This window comes from Gobius niger (assembly GCF_951799975.1).
Source record: "Gobius niger genome assembly, chromosome: 3".
Classification (NCBI taxonomy): domain Eukaryota; kingdom Metazoa; phylum Chordata; class Actinopteri; order Gobiiformes; family Gobiidae; genus Gobius; species Gobius niger.
In genome coordinates this window covers 10558212-10579352 of record NC_136854.1, presented here as the reverse complement: position 1 = coordinate 10579352, position 21141 = coordinate 10558212, and the positions used below count along the sequence as shown (strand labels likewise).

Sequence of the window (21141 nt, the reverse complement as noted above, 5' to 3'; positions counted from 1 at the left end):
GTGAATGGGTGATGGTTCCTTAATGAACATAGAAAAGCGCTATAGGTAAATGGTCACATTCACCATTCATGATCTGGGGTTGCTGTAGTTGGTCAGGTTTAGGCTTAGCAATGCCACACAAGTTATTACATTTACTGATTTCTTCTTTCCTGATGGCACAGGCATATTCCAAGATGACAGTGCCAGGATCAATGGGCCTCACATTGTGAAAGGAGACATCATTTTCACACATGGATCGGCCGCCACAGAGTCCAGACCTTAACCCACTGAGAATCTTTGGGATGTGCTGGAGAAGGCAGTGCAGTGGTCACACTCTCCCGTCATCAATAGATACAGGCGGCAAGGCGTAAGGAGGAAGCTTGTGATGGGAATCACAATTTGTGCCTTTTTTTTGTTGTTGACATTTTTTGACGGACAACAAGCATATTAAAGCAGTACTAAGTAACTTGTTTACCTTAATAAATCCCTCTGGGGGTAATACAAGTGTTAATGGGATGACTGGGGGGTCTTTCATCTCCCCCTGGTGTCTCTGGCCAGAAAACCACAATTGCAACTTGACTGCCACCAGGTCGGAGCCACCAATACACACTAATGGAATCACAAAGAAGAAGCTAACAGGCTAACAGGCAAAGCTAACTGTGGGCTAGCACCACTTAAACAGCATTTATAGCCAAGTTTGAGTGAAAAAAATGATCTCCATTGTGTAATTAGATGTACAATATCCCTCTGTCCCTTTGTCTTTTCAGTCAAGTATTTACTCTCACACAATTGATAAGCAAGTACGGCACCTGCAGTTGCGCTTATGGCCTCTAGAGGCATGAGTTACTTAGTACTGCTTTAAGCACACACAAAATAAAGTCGAGTCAGGTCCTTGTGAAAGTTATTTTTTCTTACATAAAAGGAAATTAAACTGAGTTTCCAGTAAAAGTGAAAAACTGGCACTGGAAGTTAGTTGTTAGCATGTAGCATGAAGCTAATGTTTGCATTATTGCTAGCATTGTTCATTATTTATGGGCTGCTGAACCACTTTGCTCCACTCCATGTATTTGTCTGCTCTTTATGTGGTAAAAATCTGGATCTTTTGACATTGCAGAAGCTGACTGAAACAATGCCACAGCAACCAAATATGAGAACGTGTCACCTTTTATGTTTTTTTTTTTTTTTGGGGGGGGGGGGGGGGGGGGGTCAGACAGTGTTGCTACATACAGTAGAAAGTTGACCATGAACCAAATGCTTGAAGGTAAATAAACAATGTACGAACCTGTAAATCAACGTTCGACTTTATAAAACATGCCCAAAGTTCTTAAGTAAAGTCATTTTTCTCCAAGTCATTTTAACAAATCAGACATTCTTTTTGTTGTTGTTGTTGCAGTGTCGGAGAAAGTGGATACTTAAAGTCAGAAAGTACCTGGAAAAAGACAAACCTGAATAGAAAATGTATATTGGTCCCACCCTTCCCTGAAAAAAAAAAAAAGACAGAAAAACTCGCCATCCCCATAGTGTTGCCAGACTGTTAGAAAACCCAAAAAGCCAGTTCAGATACAGAGAGAACAGAGAAATACGTAAGGCTTTGAGGAGTACTGAAATAATGCTGTTTTTACGAGTTTTCTTTCCAAACACGACACAGTTAGCTCTTCAAACCGTCTGCTTTTCGGTTCACAACCACGTTCTGTCAAGAGAAATAAAATACGGGAGTTTCTTTCAGAATATTAGCCGGGACTTAAGGTTGAGGTTTGGCTATTTTTGATTTATCTAACGGGAATAGATACAGACGGCAAATCGGGTCATTATGACTGTTTTTTCCAAAGCATATGGTCCACTAGAAGTAAAAAATACAGCCCTAGAAGTTAGCCGTTAGCTTGTAGCATGAAGCTAACGTTAGCATTACGGTAAGCATTCGGCTTTTTATGCCTTTCTGAGCTTTTGAACCACTTTGCTCCTTGTTTCTGTATCTTTATCTGGGAGAAAATACATCCACGATTCAGCATTTGTTAAAGTAGTAGTCAGTAGAGTAAAGAGCTGTTCTTTTTCCTCTTAGTTTTCCCCATCAACTGTGGTCCATTTGCGCCGTCTGTACCTATTCTGACGACATGGTGACGACTGTTCAGCTATTGTAGCTTCCTGGGTTTATTTTGCCAAGTTTTAATTCCAGATTGACGTCACGGAGTTCAACTATCTCGTCCAAACCCGTGAAAGCAAATTGCTCCGTAGAAGCTAAAAACAGCACTCGTTCACATCGCTTTGCTAACATTAGCATAACGTAGCATGAATCTAGCGTAGCTTCCTGGTTAGCATCGTCCATTTTTTAAGTGTTTATGGGCTGTTGAAAGTCTTCACTAAATAAAGATACAGAAACATGGAAAGGAGCAGAGAACTCTACTCATAATTCAGCGTTTGTTTAAGTAGTTTTGGAGAAATGGGAGAAAGTATATTTTTTTCTCGTCTTTGTTTTCCCCCTCTGGCTGCTACAAACATGACATATATGGACATTTCCAAAGATGCCGCCGGTATCTATCAGTAATGTGCTAACTACTGAGCGCAGCAAGTTAAATGTAATGTTCTTTAATGCTATTTTAATATCACAAAACAATATTTTTTAAAGAAAAGTTATTTTTCCCTAAAGCTTTCTGACCAATTTTGACCAAAATCAAATGGTCAAAATGTGTATAAATAAAATGTATGTAAAACCGAACATTTTGACACCCTAAAATAAGTGGATCTTGGTTAGGCGGGACCAGCTCAAAACGAGATTAATATTATGAAATTGTCATTCTTAAAGGTGTTAAGTACATAGAATTTAAAACAGTTTGGACTGGCGGAATTACTTTAATAGTAATCTATATTATTTCAACATGCTTATCATATAAATACACTAATAAATAAAGCTGAGTGAGGTGGAGCTTCCAAAATTACTATAAAAATTAAAGATAAACTTTTTTTCACCCCTACACAAACCCAAAAATATTACAAATCACTATAAACAATTTTTTGTTTTTAATTTGCGCACATTTTCCCTCCATTTTATTTCACTGTTAGATAAATGAAGTCATAGCTTCCATAACAGAAAGAATAACTTTTATTTTTAGTTTATGCACATTTCTCGGGTGGCCAGGCAGTTGAATTAAAAGAAGTGGGGGTCTGTAGATGACCCTATTTGGGCGACAGTGGTGCAGATAGTGGAGCGGGTCGTCTCATGATCGAAAAGTCAGGGGTTTGAATCCCGCCTCTGGAAGGCGCACACTGTCGTTGTGTCCTTGGGCAAGACACTTCACCCTCCTTGCCTCCAGCGTCTGTGTACATGTGTATGAATGGGAGTGCTTCGACAGCCTAATGTAGGTGGAAAAGCACTATATAAGTGGAGAGCATGTGTCTACATTATGATGACTTTTCTCTAAACTTAACTTAAAACTCACTTTTTAACTTTCTATTGCTTTTTTCTTGATTATATCTATTTATTTACTTTATGTTTTGCAGTCAAAATCCTATGTTAGGGTTTCCCAGTGGGCCCACCTGTGTCAGCTCTGCCCCCGTACCTGCTCAGTCTGAGCGGCTGTAGAGAGGTCGGAGACGCAGACTCCAAACATCAAAGCCAAAACCAGGACCTGACCACCTGCTTTTGTTACTTTTAATGGGCTGATACAGATGAAACATTATGTGAAAAAAGGCAGACATTACGTCGTATTATTGCCCCATATGTGACCGCGAGGTGACTGTTACCTAATAAATGCAGCCTGATTCTTGTCAAATACGTGGGTAAGAGCTTACAAAGTGTAGACTAGTGTACTGTTGTTATCTAGTAGGTGCATTCAACCTGCTTCTTTCCTCACAGTGCTGCTGTTTTCATACGATGATTTCTTATATTACAAAGTAGACTTCTGTCCAGTGCAGCTTCAGCAAATGTACAAACTCGTCTTCTCTGTTTGTTCAGAGATGGTGATTGTCAGTCAAACTGGATTCTTCTTTCACTTTTTGTCATCACCCAAGGTGACGGTTAGCATTATGTCTGTGTAGGCTCTCAGTCGTACAGGAGTTGTACAGGTGAAGGTTAGCCATATGGTTAGCATTGCCGGTTATATGCACACATTTGGGCCATTGAACCACTTTGTCCTTCTCTGCGTCTCTGTGACTTTATTTGGTAGAAAATGTATCCAGAATTCAGCATTTATTCAAGTGGTGACAGAGTTATTTTCACTTTGCCTTTTATGGACTTAAACTAGTGGCAATGTTTAACACCTGTGCACTGAATCATGTCCAGTCACTGCACAAATTGCCTCCACTACAAATCATTTCTTGTTGATAGCACATTTGTTTTGTTAAAGTAAATAGGGCTGACTACCTTTTAACTCAATGGATATGTTTTAAGTTATTTTAAATCACCTAAAAGCCTAATACAAGACTTTTCACATATTTAACTAATGTTTTTTCCACTTTTGAGCTACATATCGCACTGTCGGCATCACTTGCCACTTAGGCCGGACAATACATGGTTTGAGATATATCGGGATACATTTTTTTCATGATAACATTTAACATATTTCAATAAGTTTGGTGACTTTTAAGGATTTTTACTGGCATCAACACAACTCACGCTTCCTTTTTTTCCAATTTATTCTGGATAAACCTCGCATATCACATTGTAATCCTAATGGTACCGCGATATATCAAGATATTAATGCAAATGTTATTAGTGATAGCACTGTATCGCCCTGGCCCCTCTTGCTACATAACTTTGTGCTCACATTCTTCTAAATACGGCGTAGTGTTGGCATGGTTTTGGTCCACTATCCTTACAGTGTCTGTGGTTTTACATTTCCTTCTCTGTTCTTTCTGCAAAAGAGCAAAAACTCTGTCTAAAACGAAGAAGAAACAAAAAGACATCACCTGAATTCAAAGGCGCAAATGAATAAGAGCCTTCCGTTGGTGAATAAGTGCAGGTGCCCAAAGAAAGAGGTCAGCGGACGACAAGAGCATGTTTTTGTCTCCGGAACTACTTTTTCCATATTTCTGTCAATTTGTGTCGCCCAAGAATATTTGCACTTGATCTGAGCAGGTATATAATGAATCGCAATTAAACATTTTGACAAACTTGCACATTAAAAATGTTGAGCGATGTTATATTTTCCAAAGAAATTTTGATTTAATGCCAGTTTGAATTTTAAAGCAATACTAAGTATCTTAATAAATCCTTTCCGTAGTCCCTGTGGGGGTAATACAAGTGTTAATGGGATTATTGTGCGGTCTTTCATCTCCCCCTGGTGTCTCTGTACAGAAAACCACAATTTGCAACTTGACTGCCACCGGACCGGAGCCACCAATACACACTAATAGAATAACGACAGGCTAGCAGGCTAACGAGCAAAGCTAACTGCGGGCTAGCGTCACTTTGAACAGTATTTATAGCCAAGTTTGAGTGAAAAAAAATATTGGATGTACAATATCCCTCTCTCCTTTCGCCTTTTCTGTCAGTGTATTTACTCTCACAGACAATAAGTTAGAAAAATCGAAACAGCAGTTGTGCTTATGGCCTCTAGGGGCAAGAGTTACTTAGTACTGCTTTAATGACATGAGGCCACAATTTTGGCACAGTTCCTTAAATGACTTTTAATTTGCCGCGGAAAACCTTGCATTCAGTATAGAGATACAGACGGCAATGCTATATACTAAGGGGCTTTGTCTCATTCTTGCAAAAGAAAATGAAGCGGATTGTCCAGCAGGAGGGGAAAACTAGCACTCGAAGCTAGCATGTTAGCATATAGCATTAAGCTAACATGTGGATTCTCCGTTATGTATGGGCTTTCGAACCACCTTGTCCTTCTCCATGTCTGTTATCTAATTTGTAAAATAAAAGAATAAAATACCAGGAGAAGTGAAAAAACAGGACTCTAAGGTAGCCATTAGCTAGCAAGCTAACGTTAGAATGCAAGCTAACATTAGGATGGTCATTTCTTTATGTTTTTATGGGCTCCTCTCAGTGCCCCTGTATCTTTACTTTGGTAGAAAATACCTCCATCATGTGTGGGCGTTCCCAGAGATGCCGGCTGTATTTATACCCAGGGAGTGAATGACCTCTTTCTTTGGACACAAAATGGTGCAGATTAATTATCCATGACTATAATTCAATCTATTTCTAGAACTAATAATTGGCTAAAACTGTAGGTGATGCAATACTTATGTTTTAATTTTATACAAAAAAAAATGTTAGCTCATCTTATGAAATTCTAGTGAATACAATCCTGTGTTAGTGAATAATGCTACAGCTTTCAGCCACTATAGTGAAAATAATGACACGATAGCTCATTTGTGCCGACAGAGAAGACGTTGGACTTTGTGCCGCTTGTTGTTTTTATGTGGATATGCCCAGTAATTACAGAAAGCATTTTAAAATTCGACAGTAGAATCCTTCACCTCAGTCTATAACTGTAGACAAAAGTTATGACGTCATGTGAACACAACTCAACATTGAAAGTACAAACATGTCTGCCCTGGGGACAACTGCTGAAAATAAATGTATGTGGAATATAACGTAGACTGAGCCGGGTGAAAGCTGGAGTCTTTGGTGGAAAAATTCAACCGCCCGAACAATAAACAATTACGCATCACGTTTTGTAAAAGCGCGTTTATAAAAACGTGTGAAGCTGAACAATTGCGCTGTATTTTGCGTCGCCATATTTTAAAAACTCCCTTGGGCGTGGTTGTATGCAGTCTCACACATGTATAAAAAGCAGTTTGAGATTTAGGGGGGGGGGGGTGAAGAAACGCCGCTGTCCCGGTGGCTGTACCTCCTGGTTCACTTCCTGGTTTCGTGGCTTTGTGGCGCCATGGCGACGATGACCGGTTGCTGGGCGGAGGCAGCCGCGTAGTGCGGGGGCGGTTCGCTCCCGAAGACGTCCTCCATCTTGGCTCTCTTGGAGTGCGGCTCGTCTCCAGGAGGGGGCGCCCTGCTCAGCACCACTGGGGGGGAGCTGGAGGCCTGGGCCGCGAGCATCTGCAGAGGGTTGGTCAGCACTGCGGCAGAAGGAGAGGCGGTCAGGACAGCGTTCAGCAGGAGATAACGGGGTTGGCCGATACACAGATCTCAATACGATGCATGATACTGGGTCCAATCAACTTATCCTGCCTACACACCCAACCGCACGGATCGAGCTGTTGCTTCTATTTGGATGCTTGAAAGGCTGTAATCAGACGCTCACATGTGAGCCACTGCTGCGTGATTCTGTCGGGAAAAAAATCCTCTGCACTGCTGCTAAGCATTAAGATATGAATGAAAACAGTTTCCTGAGTCTTTGTTTGTACTTTGGTGACAGCGGAATAGTTTTACCAGCCTTCATTTCTCTGACACTTGAGGCAAATCTCGCCTCTTTCCACTTTCTCTCTCCTGGATATTATTTCAATACATGTGGGTTTGAGTGTGTAGTACCTGTCTGTCCAGCCTCATGTCATGATAAAAATCCCCTTTAAAACATTTTCTCCTATTTCAGACGGCGTCTTCGTTTCACTTGTGTCTTTTATGATGTAGTAGAGGTGGTTATGTTGCTCAAATTCAGGAGGAGGATCTATACATTTTCCTTGAATGTGTGTGTTTGCCTACTCACGCTGCGTTCACGCCGCTCTGAACAGCTGGCGCGCATTGCTGCTAATTCCCACCGCTCTAACGCACCTGCCACCACGCTCAGCACCCGCACATGTGAGCACAACATCTTGCCAACTAGACAAGCTGCTCTTGTCATCAGCAAAGCAATGGAACTGAACTCCATGCTTGCTGATGGTTTGGCCATTGGGAAGCATGTAGATAGCAAAGAGGGTTGGAGTGAGTATGGAGCCCTGGGGGTCACCACTAGATACACCAGGGTTCTGCTCTGTGGCCAAAGTCACCATAATAGTGCTGAAAAAGGAGGATGTCGTAGCTGCAGTGAATATTTGAAAGGTCTCACCAGAGGCATTATTGAGGCTGGCTACAGATGATGCTACCACAGTGCTGCTGTGCTTGCCGTTGTGAGTGAGGGGCCGCACAGGAAGGTGGTGGAGCCCAGGGCCCAGGCTGCGTCCCTCAGGGCCCAGGCTGCTGCGGGGCTCGGGCCCCTGCACTGCACTGTCCACTGACTGGATGACCCGCTCCCTGCTCAGCTGGGCTTCTGACACAAAACAAAGGACATAAACACATAAGCTGCAAAACGGTAATAGGAGGATAATAATTAGAGTATTTTATACAAAAAACAAACAAAAAGCATATCAATTTAAAATACAACACAGAAATCTAATGTATTTTAGAACATTAAATGTAGAAATACAATTTTTGAGGTGTTTAATCTGATATCCTGGAGTCTGGGTGTACCTCTTAGCTCAGTGCTGTCCAGTCCTTGGGGGGAGGAGTAGCCATTGGGGGCAGCAGAGGCTACCCGCAGCATGGTGATGGAGGACTGTGGTGCTCCGTGAAACAGAGGCAGGCCTTTCCCCGGACCAGAGTGCAGGTGTGAGTGGTGAAGAGGGGCAGCCATGATCACAGGGTGGCTACTCACAGGGGAACCTGCGCCACAGAAGAACAGTCACAAACACTCACGCTATTGTTCTATGTCAAATAGTTGTCTACCATAGTTGTAATCTTATCTCTTAGTTGTAATCTTAAATAAATTTTTAAAAAACTAAGTTATGTGTTATATGTTTTATGTTTCATGTTGCACGATTGACTGAAAGAAAAAAAATCCTTGTTGTGAACCTGTTCATCCCCATGGCAATAAAAACAATTCTGATTCTGCAACTGGACTCTTACGAATATATGTATCTCAATGGTCATCAACCTCCAACCCCATGAGCTACTTTTACATGTTCATGCAAACCATTTGTGTAGTAAAGTGTGAACAAAACTGGGGATATAACACAACCCTGAGGCACTCCTGTGCAACTGTATTTGATGTCTGACACTACTTGATAGTAATTTAGTAAAGGTGCTGTGGTTCTGGAAACAGAATAGGGCTGCACAATATATCGCGAAAAATATCGTATCGCGATATTAGCTCATGCAATATCCGTATCGCGAGAATCCACAATATATCGCAACATCAACATAGCCTTCATTTGACTGAGATCGACCCATTTTTTTTTGCAAACTCAAACTCCTGCATTGAAGTCATGTGTAAATGTTCAGTTTTAGTTTAACATTTAATGATAATAAAAATAATAATAATAATACTAATAATAATGCATCGGTTTTATATAGCGCTTTTCTGGACACTCAAAGACGCTTTACATTGCATTATTCATTCACTCCATACCCAGTGGTGGTAAGCTACTATTGTAGCCACAGCTGCCCTGGGGTAGACTGACGGAAGCGAGGCAACCAGTCTGCGCCATTGGCCCCTCCGACCACCACCAACCACTCACTCACTTCCTGGTGTTACTAAACGACGATTTACTAGCTTTGTTAAATTCTACCCTGTTTTTGGTCCTGATTAGGTGTTTTTTAAGTCTTCTTTTGACACAATTTGCTAAAAAAAAAAAAAAAAGGAACATACTGTGTTTGGTGAAATATCGCAATAATATCGTTATCGCGATATTGCACAGCCGTATCGCATATCGCAAGTCACTTCAATATCGTGCAGCCCTAAAACAGAACAAGTAAAGAAGTATTGCTGGTCCTTGACAGTTTCCGTGTGCACTGACCTGGGGCGCTCTGGGAGTACCTGTACTCAGGTACGGAGGACAGCTTGTTGACCAGCTGCTCGTGATGGTCGTGGGGAATGGGGGAGCCCTCTCTGCTCAGACACTCTGGGGTCTGCAGGCCGCTGGACGGGGGAGACAGCAGCCCCTGGTGGGTGGGAGACGCAGGGGCACTCCTGTACACAGCAAAGGAATACAAGACACTGTCATTATAATCAGCACCTTGTTAACTTTCAACAAAAACCCACCGGTCGACACCGCGCAGAGCTCAAATGGCAGTTCTGATATCCACTAATCTTGAAGGATTCCAACATTTATACTTAATTGCAAAGCTAATTCTCAGTTTTGTTTTGTTTTTTTCAGTGTTTGCAGATGCAGAACTCCTTGCTTCACACCCACCACCTTTTTGTCCTTCACTTCATTCACAAAACTCTTTCTTCCTATAATCCTGGGACACACTAAAGGATTTTGAATTGTTTTGCGATTTTATAGCGTGATAAAAATTGCACAGACCACACACATCAGGACATTTTTCCACAATCAATAATCTCTCCCTCGTATGAAACCCACAGACTAAACAAGTCAAACCACATGCGAGACACCCAAACTGAGGGGTGAGCGGGGGCAGCTTAGGGCACAGGGCTGAGAGCAGAGGGCGCAGGGCTGAGGGCACAGGGCTGAGGGCACAGGGCTGAGGGCACAGGGCTGAGGGCACAGGGCCGAGAGCAGAGGGCACAGGGCTGAGGGCACAGGGCTGAGGGCACAGGGCCGAGAGCACAGGACCGAGAGCAGAGGGCACAGGGCTGAGGGCACAGGGCCGAGAGCAGAGGGCACAGGGCCGAGAGCACAGGGCCGAGAGCAGAGGGCACAGGGCCGAGAGCACAGGGCCGAGAGCAGAGGGCACAGGGCCGAGAGCACAGGGCCGAGAGCAGAGAGCACAGGGCTGAGGGCACAGGGCGCAGGGCTGAGGGCACAGGGCGCAGGGCTGAGGGCACAGGGCGCAGGGCACAGGGCGCAGGGCTGAGGGCACAGGGCTGAGGGCACAGGGCTGAGGGCACAGGGCCGAGAGCAGAGGGCCGAGAGCAGAGGGCACAGGGCTGAGGGCACAGGGCTGAGGGCACAGGGCCGAGAGCAGAGGGCACAGGGGTGAGGGCACAGGGCTGAGGGCACAGGGCCGAGAGCACAGGGCCGAGAGCACAGGGCACAGGGCTGAGGGCACAGGGCTGAGGGCACAGGGCTGAGAGCGCAGGGCTGAGAGCAGAGGGCACAGGGCTGAGGGCACAGGGCCGAGAGCGCAGGGCCGAGAGCAGAGGGCTGAGAGCGCAGGGCTGAGAGCGCAGGGCTGAGAGCGCAGGGCTGAGAGCGCAGGGCTGAGAGCGCAGGGCTGAGAGCAGAGGGCACAGGGCTGAGAGCAGAGGGCACAGGGCTGAGAGCAGAGGGCACAGGGCTGAGAGCAGAGGGCACAGGGCTGAGAGCAGAGGGCACAGGGCTGAGGGCACAGGGCCGAGAGCGCAGGGCTGAGGGCACAGGGCCGAGAGCGCAGGGCTGAGGGCACAGGGCTGAGAGCGCAGGGCTGAGGGCACAGGGCTGAGAGCGCAGGGCTGAGAGCAGAGGGCTGAGGGCGCGGGGCCGAGAGCACAGGGCCGAGAGCACAGGGCCGAGAGCACAGGGCCGAGAGCACAGGGCCAAGAGCACAGGGCTGCGGGGATTATGTATAAAGTTTGGGAAAACCAAATATGACGGGGCTGCTGAAGCATAAACTGAAGTGGTTGGAAATGCGCCTCGTGACTGCTTTCACACATCTGAGCTGACTGGCTCAAAAGTACATCAGTCCACCAATGGCCAGTCCGGCACTGGGGGGATGTGGGCGTGACCTTCCTGATTGGCTGTTGCCATGGTAGCATCACTGAAATTGTAAATATCAAACAGGTTTGTAACTTACTATTCGTGGAGGCTCCGACCCAACAGATAGTCATTACACAATCGCACTGACACCCACACATAAGGAGGAGGGGAGGCTCCATATCAGAATAAAACTCCTGTAGTATGTCCCCAGCTTTGCTCAGTAGGCCACTCTTCCTCAGTTAAAATGAGACTTTTATATAAAGCAGTTCTATATAACAAAGCAGAAGCAGAAGACACGAGCTTACATTTGTGTGGTGAGATTCACTCATGTGTAAGAAACTGGGTACATTTTATGTGATTTGTACGTAAAACAGGAATGCAACGACTCTCGTCATATCAAATTGTACGATACGTCATTTTCGATTCAATGCGCAAATACTTCGATATCCATCCATCCATCCATCCATCCATCCATCCATCCATCCATCCATCCATCCATCCATCCATTTTCTTCCGCTTTATTCGGGGCCGGGGCCGGGTCGCGGGGGCAGCAGTCTCAGCAGAGATCCCAGACTTCCCGATCCACACACACCTCCTCCAGCTGTTCTGGGGGGACCCCGAGGCGACACCAGGCCAGCTTGGAGACATAGTCCCACCACCGTGTCCTGGGCCTTCCACGAGGCCTTGTCCCACTAGGACATGCCTGGAACACCTCCTGCGGGAGGCGACCAGGAGGCATCCGGAACAGATGCCCTAGCCACCTCAGCTGCTCCTTTCCACGTGAAGGAGCAGCAACTCTACTCCGAGCTCCTCCCGGGTAACTGAGCTCCTCATCCGATCTCGAAGGGTGCATTTTGCACTAGCACCTATTTTGATACAATACAGGAGATAGTATCATTTTGCTTTGAGGGTTTTTTGCTTGTCAGCAAAATAATGAATTAAAAAAAAGTGCATTAAATGTAGGGAATCAAAATCGTGACAAAAGTGAAACGTGTAAAGACCAATATAAACTCTTGGGACGTTGCTGAATTCAACACTAAAACATGGTGTAAAGCTCAGAGAAGATTACAGGACCTTCAAAGCGTTCATGTCTCACATTCGTCCCACCATCTTAGCGCAGTAGAGTGCTCGGTCGTACCTGGAGGACAGGGGTCCGAAGGGGGTCCTGAAGCAGGCCACGCCTCTCTGCCGCCTCTTCCTGAAGGCCTGCTCCACCAGTTTGCTCTCCGAGGCCGAGTCCACCCGCCAGAAGCTGCCCTTCCCGGGCTCGTCCTGGGAGCGCGCCACCTTCAGGAAGTATCGGTTCAGCGACAGGTTGTGGCGGATCGAGTTCTGTGGAGACAAAAAACAGGACGTGTAAGAAAATCTAACAGTGCTGCTTACTTTCTATTAGAATAAAGAAAATATAATCAGTCATGCCCAAGAACAGAACAAAAACACAAAAGCATCTAAAATGTGACTCATCACGCAGAAACATGAAATGAATGGGTCCCTTCCTCCAGTGTGAGATCCAGTGTTTTATTTTAGTTCAATTTTAGGCAAGATTTAGTCACAAAAATATCTAAGACAAATTTATATTTATAGGACTTTCCTACACTAAATATCTTTGGCTGTAAGACCGGCTCTTGCATTAAACAACTCACATAAAGTAAACTGATCAACAGAACTCGTGCATTACAGCATTTCATAAACTAAAACACAAACACTTCACAGCTCCAGCAGTGGCTATTTTATTCTATTAGGCTGCTTTAGATGACCCAGATGCCACGAGCAGCATTAGCATGAGAATGAGGTAAATGCCCATATTCACTTGTATTCTGTAATATGCGAGCCAATGCCCAGACTTCCTGATCCACATATACCTCCTCCAGCTGTTCTGGGGGGACCCCGAGGCGACACCAGGCCAGCTCGGAGACATTGTCCCTCAAGCAGTAGGTTTTTTTTGTGCAATACATCGATTATCGCAGTATCGGTGTATCGTGAGATGACGTTATCGTGAGCCACATGTATCGCGTATCACATCGAATTATGAGATTCCCACAAGCTTCACCTCAGGTCTTCCTCCTCTTTCATTCCCTGTCGGAGTCTCATTACTCTAACGCTAACTGGACCCTGATTTAACGAGGCGCCGAGTTTACGACAGATAAAGTGTCATCCTCTCAAAGCGCCACCTTCAGGACTCACTGCTTTGCCAATTGTCAATTGTGGACTTTGAGCAAAGCCGTCCTCACAGAACGTCTGCTCTGTCCCCACACGCGGACTTTATGCCACATTTGATAAGTAGCACTTTGTGAAAAGCATATGATACATATTTTAGAAGAAATGCCCCCGAGCCTCTGTGGTAAAATTGTATATAAAATACATTGTAAATTGCCAACATGGTCTGTTCAGCAGCTTACGGGAAAATTACCCACAAAATTAGGACATTATAGCTCGTAAAAATAAACTGAACTGCTAAGATCTTCCATCTACTTACGGAGAGAAAAGTCCAAAGTCCAAAACTCCAACCTTGTTTTGAGACCTGTTTGACCCCTCTGGTCCTGACCCTCATACCTGCCAGCCCTTGTCTGCAGTGCGGTAGTAGGGGTAATGCTTGGTGATGTGGGCGTAGATGCCGCTCAGGGTCAGCTGTTTGTCGGGAGCGGAGGAAATGGCCTGGACGATGAGTTGTGCATAAGAGTAAGGCGGCTTGGACTCATCCTGTGACAACAAAACAAAACAAAACAAAACAAAACAAAACAAAACAGACAAAACAGACATCAGAAACACTGGTTATATTAGCCATAAGCAACTCAACCATTCAGTCCTAAAAAGGACAAGAGGCAGAAAAAGATGTTCTTTTTTCCTCACACAAAAAAATAGTCCAAGCAAATGTATTACGCTGGATATTTTCTGCACTTAATAAGACATACAGTGTTATGTACACACACAAAAATTGCCAATATTTTCATCGCAAAAACTATTGGAGTGACCCAGGTTTAAATGTATGGTTTTAAATTATTTTTTTGAATAGTGGCTATAAAAATATCTTAGATCTTTTTGAGTGAAAACAATCTGTAAACTTCTTTTGTGTGTATATTTCTTCCATTTTTAGCCGCGACTCTCTCCCAGACATGAAATAACCATATTTGGATAAAGGGGTCATCTTGGTTGCCTTTTGTGCTACACGTGGATCCCAAACATATTTGTGAATGAATGTGTGGGAAAAAGGCCACTGCCTTAGCGACAAACATCCTGAAATAATACGCTTCATATAGGTAAATATACGATGTTAAGGAAGAAGACTATAAGTAAGCCGTGTCTCGCATTGATGCAGTTCATAAAATCAGAAGCTTTGTTAAGCTTTAGGTGAAGCTACACTGGGCTTCTGGTTGTTACCTGTTATACATGTTATTTTCCTAGGAGAGTCACACAGCACTTAAAGTTAAACCTACATTTTGTTGTGTTAATGTACTTTTCAATCATAACACAAATGTCAGGTGGTATTTGGTTTAAAACTTGAAGGTGAGACACTGCAGCTGAATAGGGGGGGGGATAAACGCAGATATCAATGTTGTTTTCTGTCATGTTATGTTTTCATGTAAGAAGACGTTTTATACCAAGAAATTGCCAAAATCGCAGATATTTTCAGGGAAGAAAATCTAAGAAATAAACGGACCCAGGTTTACACTGCGTTCCAAATTATTATGCAAATTTGATTTTTGTGTCAAAAAGGTAAAAAAATAATAATAATAATGAAACTCATGGATGGTATCGTGTCTTGGGGCTCTATGAATCACTGACATTAATCTCAGAGACCTGGGATGAGTAGTTGTCGGGTTAAGCCCAGTTAAGGGAAAAACTGCTGAAAAAGGGTGTTCCACTTTATTATGCAGATCATCATTTTCAAGCAATATGGTAAAGAAAAAGGGTCTGTCTGCTGATGAAAAGCGTGAAATAGTTGAATGCCTTGGTCTAGGTATGAAAACCTTTGATATTTCATGAAAGATTAAGTGTAATCATCATACAGATAAGAGATTTGTGGATGATTCAGAGCACACTCCGTTTTGTGCAGATAAAGGCATAATATGGACGGTTTCTGCCAGACAAACACATCAGATTAGGAGAATAGATGCTACAAAGCAGCAGACAGGTATTTGAAGCTGCTGGTGCCTCTGGAGTCCCCCAAACATCAAGGTGTAGGACCCTCCAGAGGCTGCAGTTGTGCATAAACCTTCTATCCGGGCCTCCCCTAAACGGTTAATTGAATGCTGATGAACAGAAACGGCTGCAGTGGCTCAGAAATACATGAGGACTCATTTTCAAACAGTCTTGTTCACTGATGAGCGCCGTGTAACCCTGGATGGTCAACTCAAAGGAGTAGTGAATGGTTGGTGAATGGCCACAATGTCCCAACAAGGCTGTGACGTCAGTAAGGAGGGGGCGGAGTCATGTTTTGGGCCAGAATCACGGTGAGAGAGCTGGTCGGCCCCATTAGGCCCTTTTAGGCTCCCTGAAGGTGTGAAAATGACCTTTGAAAAATATGTGGAGTTCCTGACTGACCACTTTCTTCTATGCTACAAAATGAAGAGCCGTGCTTTCCCTAACAAAATCCTCTTCATGCATGACAACGCACCATGTCATACTGTAAAGAACACCTCTGCATCACTGGCTGCTATGGGCATAAAAGGAGAGAAACTCATGATGTGGACCCCCTCCTTTCCTGACTTCAGCCCTATTGAGAACCTTTGGAGCCTCAACAAACAACACTTCTATGAGGGTGGGAGGCAGTTTTCATCCAAACAGCAGCTCTGGGAGGCTATTTTAACATCCTGCAAAGAAATCCAAGCAGAAACTGTCCAAAAACTCACAATTTTAATGGATTTAAGAATTTTGAAGCTGCTATCACAGAAGGGCTCCTATGGTAAAATATAACTTGACCTGTTAATATTTTTTTGATTGAAATAGCTTCTGATTTCAGTAAATATGACCTCCTAATGCTACAAATACAACAAATGACCATTTTCAGTTAATTACAAGCTTTAAAATGTATTGAAACGATGAGTTGCATAATAACTTGGAACAGTGGATTTTGAGGTTTTTACTATATTTATTTTTGAAAAAAATACTGTTATCACTAGGAAATTTTTTCCACCACATTTAAATGATCGTCTACCAGGTAAAGACTTGAAAATTATGCTGACTCTCATTTGAGTTGACAATTTAGAAAATCAGAGAAAAATGTCATTTGCATAATAATTTGGAACGCAGTGTATATGTATTGTATTATTTTGCTTGCATATTAGTTACTAAGATTTTTTTCAGTGGAGATTTTGGATCTTGTTTAGTTTTTTTTTTTTTTTGTCTTCAGAGCTCAACAAATCAGGCTAGGAATTAGATATTAAAGAGCAGAGGTAACGCGAAGTCACACACAGTCGCACAGACATTTTTTGACCCGCCCCAACCCGCCCTGCGATCAAATAAGAATTTCACGACCCAACCCGAACTGCGGGCGGCTCGCAGTGACGCCCAACCCGCGCATCCCTAGTGTCTACCCTTCAGAATAGTGGCCCAATCCTCCCCTTTGGACTGTCCCAACCCTCCCCGGTCATGGGACCACATGATTTAGAGATCTCTACACATGGTTCTGCAGAGTGTTCAGAAATGTCTCACCTGTATGTGGCCCGACCCTCCCCGCTCTCCCCATGTACTGAATTGTGCATAAATAAATAGCTAATCTAATCACAGTCACGGTACTTATCACACACAAAAAAAAAAAACTGGATTGTCCCAGTCGTTGGTTGTTCACCTTGGGACTGTCCCCTCCGGCGGACTCCCCTCTGCCCTCGCTGCCCGAGCTCCTCTGCTCCATCAGACTCCGCCTCTGCTCCGACACCGCCTGCGCCGCGTACTCGGCGGCCAGCTGGAGGTCGGAGGTCACGTTGCGCCCGTAGCGGTAGCCCGAGGACCCCGCTCCACGTGGGCTGGCGGGACACGAGTTGGGGACACTGCCAAAGAGAAATGAGTTTAAAAGGTGGCAGAGTGTGTGTGTGTGTGTGTCGCATTGACTGAAGAAGAGGAAAAATATGGCTGACAAATGATTAAAAACACTCATTAATATTACAATGAAACAAGAGAAACAACTCGGGATTAGGATTGCAGTCCACATATTGATACCCAATTAAGTGTTAAAGTATTTAAGATTTAACTTGTGCATGTTAAGACTGGTTTATTCCATGTTTAGAGCCGGTTTGGTTTGTTAGTTGTTAGTTCATTTCTCTTATTGTGCTTAAAGGGGCTAGATGCAAGTTAGTCATTTTATACTCACTACTGCCACCTCAGGTCATACGTGTAACTGCACCTTCTATATTAATGCACGACGGCAATTCGGACCCCAATTAACACCTTTTTGAGTGACAGGATTTTAGAGGCAGTTGTGGTGAACAGGTCTGGGCTCATTCTACACATTAGGACATGGCTGGAACATGTAGGGGGAGGCAAATACTTCATTTTAACATTTTTAAACTCTGTATAGTCACTTTAAAGGGACACTGCGTAACATTTTGGACTATACTGTTGCCATCAACACAAAACATGCTCCCATTGGCCAGCTCGACACAGAAAATGCTATTTTTGCGGTGGTTAATCACAGAATGGATGAGAACCTAACCTGTTTAAATCTCAAATTCTGCTGCCTTTGGTCAACATCTCCATGGCGACGGGCTGGAGACGTACCCACTCCCGGTAAACATACAGTCATGTCTTTAGGAGACTTGAGAAGCTCACAGCAAAGGCTCATGTTTGTTTGTACATTTTTTAGGTATTTTTCCATGAGGAAAATATTTGCCATGAAATAAATGCTTGTATTTCAATTTTATTTATTGGGTGAATGTTACGCAGTGTGGCTTTAAGTAACAAAGTAACCTCGCAGTCACATATGGGGCAATGATACGACATAATGTAGTATCATTTTATCACCTTTTTTTCACACAATATCTCATCTGTATCAGCCCATTCAAAGTAACAAAAGCAGGTGGTCAGGTCCTGGCTAAAGTTTTGGCCTTGATGTTTGTATAGTCCCTTTAACATAAAGGATAAATCATCAATAGGTCACAAGTAAAATACAAACATACGTACAAGTACACCTAACCTAGTTCCTTCTTCAGAGCTAAATAGTATCAGTTATGATGCAAAATGTGCCATACTTTAGATTTTTCATTTTTCTTTAAGATTAATAAAATAATGTATTATTTTGAGTCAAAAATATACATGGATCAATTCATTATTTTTTATATATCTGTATCAGTTTTTAAAGAAGTTGAATTGATCTCATTATAAAACATGGGGCAGTAATAAATGTGCTTCCCCCTCAGTGTTTCCTGGTTTAGACCTAATTCAGGCAATGTTTAGTCCACAATTACTCCTGGTTTAGTCCTGTTTGTTTTGGACCGGTCTCAGAACTAGCTTAGACCTGTTCTCACACAAACACAGTGAGCTCGGGCCTCAGGAGAACCTCCAGAACCTGCATACAGTACTTCATGAGGACATCTTTCATATCCTCGTCCATGAAAATGTTTAAAGTAGTACACTTTCAATTTCAATAGCTTTTTTTTTTTTTTTTTTGCAGGTGTAAATCTTTGTGGTTTAAACATTAACTGGCCTTTATCTGCTGCCCGGCGACAGAAAAACAGGAAAAAGCCAGTGCCATTATACAACCCACACCTGCCGCTGTTAGCACTGTACACAATGGCCCCGCACTCGGCTGAGATTTCTGCTCGGACGATGGAGAACACAATCAGATTACATAGTCACGTAATGACAGAGCTAAAAAGTAGCGGGTTAAATAAAAATACTCGTCATGTAAGGCTGAGTAAGGCTGTTTTCAAATTTGGCCACTGTTTAGTTGAATCAAAATATTAGTATTTAATATTAATATTTCACAAAATCACTCAGTTCTTCCATCTCCGAATAACATTTTTTTGGGGGTATTTTTGTTGCCTAGTAATTTGAAAAGTTCAGTTTTTGTCATAATTTTCCTAATTTGGTTCTTATCTTTTTGGTCCAGATTTTTTTTTTTTATGTCTTGTTTTGGCACAACTTTCTGGGGGGGAAAAGGGACTCAACGTCTCATATTAGCCTAGCGGTCTTTTTTTTTTTTTCCTTCACTCTTTAGATGTTTCCAGGTTCACTATTTCTGTTTTTAGCACACAAATAGAGTCAAGTCCAAATTGGGTCCATGTGAATGTTTTGACATTAGAAGTGAAAAAACGCAAGCTAGCCGTTAGCGTGTAGCATGACGCATTATGGTTAGCGTCATAGAAATAAAAAGGAGAGCTAGCAAGTCGGCTAGTCCGGGAGACTTTTTAAAGTCTGTTAGCATTAGATTTTACAAAACCATTTCAACACTACAGTCCATTACACAGAATCAAAAGGCTCACATGAAACTAAATTAGGAAAAAATTACGAATATTTTGCATTTTATTTTAGCTGTGTTAGCAAAGAAAAACAGACCTGGAATTGTTTTAAATTAAATTGTTGTAAGTGAAATACTAAAGGTATCCTTCCCAAATAACGCACTATTACTGTATGCAACACCATTAAAGATTGTTTTTTTTTTTTACTTGTGGTCAAATATGTTGCGTCTACTCCTTTTACTGGGACGGTGAAGGCGTTATGAACTCTGGCACCAAAACAACAATGTTAGTATAAACAATGCCAGAGCTGCCCGACAGGAAAAGTGACTGAGCCACCGGCTTCCAAAAAACACTGCCAAGAGACGACCCGGGCATGTTCACTCCAGCCTGTTTACAGTCAACCATTGTTATAATAATGAGCCAGTGACACACCTGACCATACAAAGCCTGTTGTGTTAAATTAGGATTAGAGTTACAAAGGTTCCGTCAGGAAAAGACTGTTCTTCCTACCAGCATTTCATATGGAATCTAGAGCTGGACAATTAATCAAAAAATCGATATCAAATCTCTACTTCAATCTCAATAATCATCATGGGACTTTATAATCCACAGGTTTACAGCCATTTCTTTGGCACAAACAGGAGACAAACGAGACAATGGAACACTTTTGTGCGTTAAATGAGACTTTATGAAAGCGTTCGTTTGTGTTTGAGCTGAGGTTTGAATAAAAGATGCATTTAATTTTATGAAAAAATCAATCAATTGAAAATCGAGATCGATCAATATGGGGAAAATAATTGTGATTTTTTTTTTTCAAAAATCGCCCAGCCCTAATGGAATCTATGGAATAAACCTGGCTCAAACCATCATTCAGATTTTATTGCCATTTTTATGCATAAAAGGCCTGATTTGGATATGTGCGCCACATCCGCTAATATCACTACCTTTGCAGCGCTTCCTGTAAGAGTCAGAGCTCAACCGAGTCCAGCAGTTGTGACAGGAGCGCTTAAAGAGGGGGTATTATGCTTTTTTCAATCACATAGCACCAGTCTATATCACACTACAATGATGACCAAACCTTCTGTTGTTCTGTAAATGCAGTAAATTAGAATAACTGCCTTGTATAAAATTGCTCTCTCAAAATGGCTGTAGTGAATGTCTTGAAATAGGCCTTTGTCTCTTTAAGAACCTCTGACCCTTTCCGACACGCCCCCTCCACACACTGTCTGTGGTGTCAGTGGGGAGGGGC

General features: G+C 43.1%; 1 protein-coding gene across 1 annotated transcript in view; it reads right to left on the bottom strand.

The window, feature by feature from the left end:
* Nucleotides 1–6017: 6017 nt before the first annotated feature.
* Nucleotides 6018–21141, bottom strand: part of foxk1 (forkhead box K1) — a 30931-nt gene continuing 15807 nt past the window's right edge. The window contains exons 3-9 of the mRNA XM_079552630.1: nt 17288–17486; nt 14053–14199; nt 12638–12831; nt 9658–9830; nt 8333–8524; nt 7932–8132; nt 6018–7005 (exon numbers count right to left, since the gene is read on the bottom strand). Coding sequence (XP_079408756.1) covers nt 6788–7005; nt 7932–8132; nt 8333–8524; nt 9658–9830; nt 12638–12831; nt 14053–14199; nt 17288–17486 — 1324 coding nt within the window. The 3' untranslated portion in view covers nt 6018–6787. The remainder of the gene's footprint in view (nt 7006–7931; nt 8133–8332; nt 8525–9657; nt 9831–12637; nt 12832–14052; nt 14200–17287; nt 17487–21141) is intronic.